Genomic DNA, 9,477 nt, shown 5'->3' with positions numbered 1-9,477 from the left:
AATTATGTAATTGTAATATTAAAAAAAATTGTAATATAAAACTTGAAATATTTAATTTTGCATGTCTGGCATTTTTTAAAACCATACCTGTCGTGTCTTGGGTTTGAGCTATACTACTACTGTGTACACAGTGAAATGCATGGCATATTCTCCACAACATGCTTTAATCAACCGAATCAGGTTCTAACTATTTAAAATGATATGTACCAGGTTTATTTCGGTAAGGGACTATGTACTTTATATCTGATTGTGGTCACCGTGTGTTGACCAACTCTTACAATCACTTCCAGCTTACAACCAAGTTAAGGAATAAAACACTGCAATACCTGTCAATATTTGGTGTACATTCTGGTGGTAATTCGCCATTTTTACGCTCTAATATGTTCTTATACCTGCAATAAATTCCAACAATTTGACTTGAGTGTAACAATAATACTATTTTGAATGTCATTCGATCAATGTGCTTTTCTACAAGTTTGGAGCTACACATTAAACAATCATATGGACAGAAATAAGTACATATACAATGTACATAGGGAAAACAGTTTTATGATGTCATGCATTTCCACAAGTTTCATGTCAGAATTTTAACAAAATTAATTTTGTTTACCTCCGATTAACTTCTACTCCTTGTAAACCCTTGTCAGGAAACAGAGATGCTATTGCATCAAACAGCTCACCATGCTTCTCTGTCTCATCAGTTGGTTTGCCTTCACGTTTTGGTGGAGATTCTGCAAATACTATTGTTGGGGAAGAGATCTATCATTTTTTAAAATTTTTTTTACGATGAAAAGCATGAGCTACTTTCTCCCTAAACTGAAAAGAAAGATTTTTTCAAACTTAAAGATTAATGGAGGGGACATTACAAAGCCATTGACACCTCAAACGCCCTAGGACACTCCTTGTTAACAAGTAAAATTGTCTGGCGTTAGACAGAGTAAATACATCTTATTCGATGATTTAACATATAATACGCACGGACATTTTGTGAGTTGCGTAACATTTTTCCGAGCCCTGCAGGGACGAGGAAGAATACGAGCAATGAGCAAAATGTCCGCGAGTATTTTGTCCCGAGTATTTTGCAGCTTTGGTTGCTACGGTTTGTCCTCTAGCAACAGTCAGCGATCTTACCATCGTACTCTCGGCGTAGCAGTAGTTGGCATTTTACAGCGTGGTTAACGAAGCAATTTTGTTGTTTCAGTGTAGTTGCTAGATTTCCCTTTCCTTATAGGTTTGTTATTACTACTATAGAAGTGGTTGTTAGTTTGGACATGTAGGTGGTTCCATCTGGGAAGGGGTTGCGTTGCTGGCCAACGTCTGCTGTGTTTTTTTTTTTTTTAACATTCGCGGTGTGCTAGGGCACCTGACCTCCACTTGCAACAAATGTTGTTAACACTGATTTTCACAACTACATTGTACAATTTACCATACCAACCTTCAGTAGAATCTTTTTCCTTATCCTTTCCTGGCTCACTATCTGTTTTCTGGTTGGTCGATTCTTTCTGTTTCTTTAAAACTTCCACAAGTTGAACAAGTAGATCATCTGTAAGGGCTGCTTCATCAAACACTGTGCAAAAAGACAGTTTATGGGACATCAATATTAAATCTCCATCCTTATAACCATGGAAATCTTTGCTTTCTTATTAGTAGCTGGTTTGTAACAAAGATTCCAAATTGCCTTGATTTACATTAATAATTGTTAATTTCAGTTTACAGTGTTCCCAATCAGTGCTCCAGCACTAGAACGACTAGACACTTATTAATAAATAACGTTCCTTTCCTTCACCAAATTTGAGAGTTTGTTTAGACACGATGACTGTACACCAAAATAATATTATCCATGACCTGATTGTTGTCACAATAATGGGAAAATATGATATGGCAACAAACAAGTCCCAATTTCTACATGTACTTTGAAAACTGCCCCAATAAAAATACCCAAAACTTTGAGTTTTGGCTCTTTTAAGTAGAGTTTATGTTAATAGTAAAATAATATTGTAATTTCCAACAAAAGTTTCAATGGTACTAATAAACTGTGATTTTAAAGAAAACACAGCCCTGTGTACTTATAGTGAAATCTCAGCCTTTGTTGTTGCTTTATATGAGTTACCATGATCTGGAGTGTTATGAACTCTTCCTTCATAATTCTTAATGAGTTCCTCAATGAATGAGCCATCCTGATCCAATACCTCTTCTCCCATATAAGGAATGTTATGAAGAACCGTCTCATCTTCGACCTGTCAAGACAATGTCTGAATGAATGAATTGTCAACACGTGTAATATGTATCCATTGCCTCTGCCCAGTTGGGATTCTTAACAGTAACTGTTGTTGTTCTTGCTGTTGTGGTTGTTCTGTTCTGTCATTTTGTTGACTGTGTTTTACTGGCCTTGAAAAGCCCCTATGGGGGAGTGGTCAGTTAAGGTCTCAGTAAAGGTAAATTTGGGCATCTCGCTCAAATTTCTTGTTTTTGCAAATCTTGAATCGGTGGGCTGTGAAGTATATTCCCCCCCCCAAAAAACAAAAAAATCTGAAAAATTAATTTCAAAACCGCTAAAATTGCTTTTCTTTGTTTCCCTTCATAATATGTGCGCAAAAAATGATTGAGGTATGAAGTCAATCGCATGTGAAAGAATTGGGTGTCAATTGACAGCCTAATCATTCACAATCTGCCACCTTAGCACGTGCCTGAACGCTGATTGGTTGTAAAGTAGGGGGCGAAGTTATTCAGCAGACCATGAACTACAGGCAAAATCTTTAAGATTGATTTTCTAGGGCTTTATTTAAAATTACAACTTCTCGGACCTCCTGCCCCCACAGGTTTAAGATATTGCTTCCAAATTTTCGGTTCTAATGGCTGATTGTACATGTACTACGCCAAATACTTTGTAGGGAATTTTTCGTTTGTCTTCGGAGACTGATTTTTCCTGCCCAAATTAATTAAAGTATGAGATGAAAGTTTTGACTTTGGTGGGTGATACTTCCTTCAATTCGTAACATATAAAAAATTCATCGAACAGTATTGCAGTGCATTCATCTGTGACTACGATGCAACAAAGTGCGGTTGTTTTCACAATAAAGTGAAGGGACAGAAGCTTCTGCAGCAGACTAGGTCATTTTGAGTTTGAGGGCTCAAAACTAAAAGGCAATATTAAATACCAAAAAACTAATTTAAAACTTTATTCAAATAATTCAATCTATTAGCATGATACATGTATATAGTTTGACATGATACAAAAAGGACTGGCGCGACAATTCTTTTTTCTGCGGACACCTCATTTTCCTTTACCGAGACCTTAAAGTGCACCTACACTCAATATTTTTCGTTCCTAATATAAATCTCCCCATCCAAAGCAAACATACATGTATGTCACCATTGCTACCCAGAATTTTGCTTTTTCTGTGCTGTGCTAGCCACGTGAACTTGGCAGAACCAATAGTAATTTGGACCCAGGGCCTCATACGAGAGACATGGGTCTATTCTTGATTTTGCATCACAAACTACTTGCTTTCCTGTTATCAAAGAAATTCCACGTTGCAAAGCAGTTTGTGACGTAAAAACCGGGAATAGACCCATGCTTCTCACAACACAGTCGTGGGTCCAAATTCCTGCTGGTTTTTGATAACTTTGCATGTCTTGCCCAGCAGATAAAAAGTGAAGTTTTGAGGTACATGTAATGGTGAAACATGTTTGCTTTCGGTGAGGAGATTAATTTATTAATAATTTAATTAACCCATTGACTCCCAGGGGTTCCCCATTGACGAGTAAAATCGTCTGGTGTTAGACAGAGTAAAATACTCTGGCGTTAGACAGAGTAAAATACTAAGTCTGGCCGGTTTCAGCCGGTTTGGACATCAAAGGGTTAATTATTAATTTATTATTTGAGTTTAGGTCCATCTCAAGTATGTATTGTATTGTATTGTTTTAGTTTAAGATGATACTGTAGTGCTGCGTTGGTAGTGAGTGAAACACAAGAGTAAGAAACTGTTACACTCTTTAAAATTAATGTCAGTTAACAAACCTTTACCAACTTGTTTGACAATATGAAATTCTCACTTTTTTGATTTACTGGTCTAGCATTGCTTGTGTTCCAAACGTAGAAACTGGGCCTTGAATTGGTTAATGAGGCTAAATGAGTCATGTGAATGTGGCATCCAGCGTTCTCGCACCAAATGGGCAAGCCCTTATTTGGGGGCCACCCTGGAAACGTATCTGGTCAGGTAAGTGTTTTTTCCACTGGACCATGTTCCAGTGTGACAGCACCAGTTAGCAGCTGCTCTGGGGTGGTTCCCGCTTGCGAGTTGCCAGGGATGTCACCATGCAAATTGCCTGGATCATAAACAAGCCCCTCCTTGCTAATTTTTAAGGCACCAGTTCCCAAACTCATCAATAACTCTTGATTGGCAATGAGTTTAAAGGAGAGATAATTTTTGATAAAAACATAGCTTGAAAACTTTACAGAGGACTTTAGTTACCATGTAATTTTGTTGAAGTGGGGACCAAGTAAAGTACTGAGGTAATGGTTGAACTGCATATAAGGTCCTTAGCACTGTATGCTGGGTACTATGACCAAATCCACTATAAACAGAGCACTAAAAAAAAAACAGATACATAGAAGAAAAACATTAAAAATCACGTTTATCATGATATTCAATGTAAAATGACAGCAAGCGAAGCTGATTGTAAGGGCACGTAAAATCCATTTTAATGCAGTCCCCAAGTTGCTGGACAAAAAAAAGTGGTCACTGATTGGTTTGAAGGTGCAATTGCGCAGTAGTACCGTACATTACACTTGTGGTGTTTGTTATTTTGTTATGGCAGCATGAGGATAACCGTCCCCCAGCGCGGATTGCAGCAAGTTTGTTTTGGCATCACCCAACTAATTTCCCTCCTTTTTAAATTCCTGGAATGGGGGCTCGTGGCTGCCAGTCATGCAGGCATTATTCAATCTTGGAACATATGGAACAGACAGGGATGCTCATCGGAAATTTTAAATTTAACCCCTAAAGGAGACCATCTGGGCATGGCTCAAGAATTGTGACCCCTAAAGGAGACCAATCTGGGCGTGGCTTAAGCAAATTTTGACCTTGGCGGCTTAAAATATTGGCGCTTTGCCCGAAACACCCTAAGCGAGACCAAAATCCAAAATTTACACCCCTAAGCGAGACGACGAGCATCCCTGTCTGTTTCATATGGTAGTCCCCCCCCGGGCTCATTTGTTCCTGTGATACACATGATTAGTTGTTCAGATATATTGCTCCTGAATAAAATCATGTCATAGTACTGATGCATTTGTGTTATATCCGGGGTCCTAGGTTCGGTGCGCTTGCGTAGTAGGGCTCAGAAAGTGTAGTTCTGTTTCTTCTGTTCAGGTTCGGTTCTGTAAGCTGTTCTGTATTCCAGCTCTTGATAAACTTGTACATGATTGACCAGATATAACAATTTGGATATTGCACCAGTCAAAGTGAAACCATTTAGAAAGTTAAAACTTCTATGATAGTAATATTATTATAATTATTATTATCATTGATTTAGATACAGTACTTTTCTTGTGGAGGGAAGCTGTTCAGCTGGTGAAATGCAGGGAACAACTTGTTTTTCGCCTCTCTGGGTTTCCCTCCTTTTCAAAAGTAGTTCCTTTAGGTGTTGTTGGTTTCCTGTGAAACAACGCTGAAAAATAGGAAAACCTTAAAGCAGGAACTGCATTCCAGGAAAGTTTTGCAGATTCATTCAACCATTACCTATACATTTTGTTTTGGCACTAACAAGGAGAATCTGATTACAAATCAGGGAATTCTGTTTTAGAGATAATTTCCTATACTCCCATGGCCTGTCTGGTTTATTAAGAGGTGATATTGTGTTGTGAAGACATATACATGTAATAGATGCTGGTCTCCCTTTATTAAACAGGACATAGTTTTTAGTGGATGCAAAAAGAGTTGAGACACTCGCTGTTATAAACGGTACAACGTGTGTCATCCAAGTCAACGCACCCCCAACCCCCCTCCCCCCCCCAAGCAAAGTTGTCCCCCCCTGCATTTGCCATTCAAACTTAAGGGTATCAACATTGAAAAAGGGAGGAGGGGAGAGAGGGGCGTTAAGACTTATCTTATGAGGTGCAAGGTGAGTTTAAGGAAGAAGAAGTGAATTTTTGATGCAGTGTCTCAACCTTTTTGCAACTGCTTGTCTAGTTGATTTACCTCCGTATTGCCGGGTTGTCTATTTGTTTTTTGGGGCAAGACCTTGCATATATGACAGTTATATTGTAAGCTTTCAGGATAAGTTTGTTTAGATCGGAAAGGTTTGTGTAGTGAGGAATGGTATTTGAAAATGTGCTTTTTTGAGGAGTGCTGTAATAATCATAATTGGCAATCAATTTGTACGAAATTGGGTGTTGACCTCTTGCGCGCTACAGGTAGTCATTATCACAATCTTTGACGATAACAAACACAGTTTTGTGTTGGTGGGACGTCAAATTTGGTGTTAACAGCGTCAATGCATTGTAAGAAGTCTTAGTTGAAATCAGAGCGCACGCAATAAGCGTGCGTAGATTGTACCCATAACGTTCTGTTTATGTAAATAGTACCTAGGGATATGCGTGTTGTGCTTCTACTGCTGTATGATAAAAGGACGAAGTTCTTTGCGGAAATTCAGTCTTTCACTGCAATCTGCATTGGAATCTGTTTTTGAAAACATTTCCAAAAACAGTCTGTGGTTGTCCATGAGGTAGGATCGATTTTCGTACGTACGCGTGTCTTTTCAGTCAATAGTAACCTGATGTACATGTACTTCCGTCGGTTGCATTCCCTGAACACTCAGTCTTTTTTAAAGGAGATTCGGAAAAGTGCAAAATGTTTATCTAGTTCCGTTGTAGAATAAATGAACGGTTTTCTGTTACTAGCGTGAAGCACGGATAATTTAATGCTTGCGTCATCGGTCAACGGTCTACGGTGTACAGTAGAAGTAATGAAATCTTATCTACTTCTTTAATGTTTTTCGAGTGTAGACCGTTGGAATTATGTAGACCGTTGCGAAAAGTTCTTTCAACCGCCTGTTGCTTTTGTCATCACGAAAAGTCTACCTCAAGTTGTTTTTCTTTCCATTTGCATGTGTTACATGTCAATAAGGGAAAAAGGTTTATTTTTTTGGACAAAAATGTATTTCTGCTTGTTACGATGTTTGCGTGACATGGTGACGTCTTCATAACTTAATAAAAGACTGACAAGCTTATCATTTGATAACCTGTTTATTTTTTTGTTGTGCACCGTCCTTTACCTTCATTACAGAGATTGATAACTCTTACAAGGAATAACAGCCTTTCAGTATTTCGTTCGCTTACAATTATTTTGAATTTTAAGCCTTTATACAGAGCGCTTGTTCATTTAATTTGCAAGTCGACCAACATGCTTATTTTTCGTGCATTATAAAGGATTGGGAATGCTTAAACTCTTAGAAGCCCTGTAATAATATATATAAATAGCTGATGATGACGAAGTCTCGGGCAACGAGTAAAAACTGGGTTCTAATAACACTTGTCGTAACGGGAACTGGGTTCTAATATCACGAAATACAATATGGTAGTGAAAGTTTTCCGTCGAAGACAGTTCCGTTCAGTCTGAAAAAGGTACGTTTAGGTTTTCAACAGTTCACTAAGGCCCAAATGAGTCACCGACACGCCACCGACGCACCACCAACGCACCACCGACGCACTACCGACGCATCTTATACGTTATAAGTTTAAACAGCGGCCCACGCGTCGGCCGACAGTCGGCCGACGCGTTGGCCGACGTGTTGGCCGACGCGTTGGTGGGATCGGATTCTTAAATTTTACCGCGTGAAGTGTACACGTGATACTCTTTCAACAAACTTAGGTTATGTTATTCTGTATCGCTTGGGGCTAGAATTCGCGTTCTACTAGAATTGAACTCCTTCTCAATTGGATTAATATGGCAACTGCCAACCGGTATTGAAAATAATTGGGCACACACACTAGTTTGAATGGCACATGCAGATGGGATCAACGCCGTCCTTCCTGTGACACAGTTCTGACTGGACAATTTTCTTGGAGAAATAATTTGGAATGACTCTTTCCACCTCGCCTAAACATTTTGGGAAACTTTCTACTGCTGAAATCGGCAAAATCATGGCGAAACACAACCTTTTTCCACACTTACTTGTCGAAACAATGTGTTTCACGTTATAAATTGAACCACGTAATTTGCACTAATTTTCAACTTTATTTTCACCAATTAGAACTCAATTAGAACGCCGCAACGACTATCCCAGTTCAAACTCCATCTTTCTGCTTTCCATTGATACCTTCGCTGAACCTAACAACCGTTCCTTTTCGTCACCATGATGAATTATACGCAACAACCATCGAGACAAGCAATTGCAAAAAGAGTTGAGACACTCGCTGTTATAAACGGTACAACGCGTGTCATCCAAGTCAACGCACCCCCAACCCCCCTTCCCCCCCAAGCAAAGTTGTTCCCTCCTGCATTTGCCATTCAAACTTAAGGGTATCAACATTGAAAAAGGGGGGAGGGGAGAGAGGGGCGTTAAGACTTATCTTATGAAGTGCAAGGTGAGTTTAAGGAAGAAGAAGTGAATTTTCGATGCAGTGTCTCAACCTTTTTGCAACTGCTAGCTAGCTAGATAGACAGATAGAGTATTTTTTTACAATGGCATAAGAAATATAATCTGTAACACTATTTAAAAATATACAGTCAATAAATATCAAGATGTAAATAATTCTAATAAAGCTATATTAACAAGATAAATATAATAACAATAGGTTATTAAAAAACACAAAATCAATTGTATTAAAATATACATATAAATGCTTAATTGTACTATAGTTCACATAGAAGTACGTACCGTTTCCCTTTCATGTTAAATATTGAAAGTATTCCAGAACATTTACGTATAATTTACAAGAAAACTGTTGAAGCCAAGTTTTAAACTAACTTCATATAGCTAAATCTAAGGTAATGAGATTAGCCCACATTAACTTGCAAGCTAAAAAGCTAAGAACTTCATTCTTCACACGCGCATATGCAGAGCTCGAGCGAGGCACATTTTCCAGTTCAAGGATAAAACTTACCTTAACGGCATCAACTTTCTCCACTTGCTTAGACTGTCGAAGTTTCAAGTATTCTAAACGAGCAACGCGTTTTAAATCAAGTTCCATGACCAGATAAACTTAGCTTTGAAGAACCAAGCGGCGGGAACCACGTTTTGACAACAATGCCGAACAAACGAACAAATCCTTTGGCGAAGATCTTCGGGAAATGCTCGGCGTCGGCAAAAAAGTACGGTTGGTGTACTTTTATATGTAGTGTTTGATGTTGAAGCTCAAGGATATCAAAATGGAAGTAACCCTATTGGAGTACTTGGTGTAAGACCTAACTATTATGTCCCCAGTTACACCCATACACTGAGACCTAACTATTATGTCCCCAGTTACACCCATCA

The 9,477-nt window shown here is 38.6% G+C and overlaps 1 protein-coding gene across 1 annotated transcript in view; it reads right to left on the bottom strand.

Annotated features, from left to right (window-relative positions):
* LOC137985244 (histone-lysine N-methyltransferase EZH2-like) overlaps positions 1–9,308 on the bottom strand; it is a 26,465-nt gene extending 17,157 nt beyond the window's left edge. Inside the window, exons 1-7 of the mRNA XM_068832803.1 lie at positions 9,107–9,308; positions 5,545–5,670; positions 4,476–4,592; positions 2,111–2,237; positions 1,436–1,567; positions 611–740; positions 327–392 (exon numbers count right to left, since the gene is read on the bottom strand). Coding sequence (XP_068688904.1) covers positions 327–392; positions 611–740; positions 1,436–1,567; positions 2,111–2,237; positions 4,476–4,592; positions 5,545–5,670; positions 9,107–9,193 — 785 coding nt within the window. The 5' untranslated portion in view covers positions 9,194–9,308. The remainder of the gene's footprint in view (positions 1–326; positions 393–610; positions 741–1,435; positions 1,568–2,110; positions 2,238–4,475; positions 4,593–5,544; positions 5,671–9,106) is intronic.
* Between the last annotated feature and the right edge of the window lie 169 nt (positions 9,309–9,477).

This window comes from Montipora foliosa, chromosome 14, assembly GCF_036669935.1.
Source record: "Montipora foliosa isolate CH-2021 chromosome 14, ASM3666993v2, whole genome shotgun sequence".
Lineage (NCBI taxonomy): Eukaryota > Metazoa > Cnidaria > Anthozoa > Scleractinia > Acroporidae > Montipora > Montipora foliosa.
The sequence above is the reverse complement of the archived record's forward strand: the minus strand, read 5'-3'. Positions and strand labels throughout refer to the sequence as shown.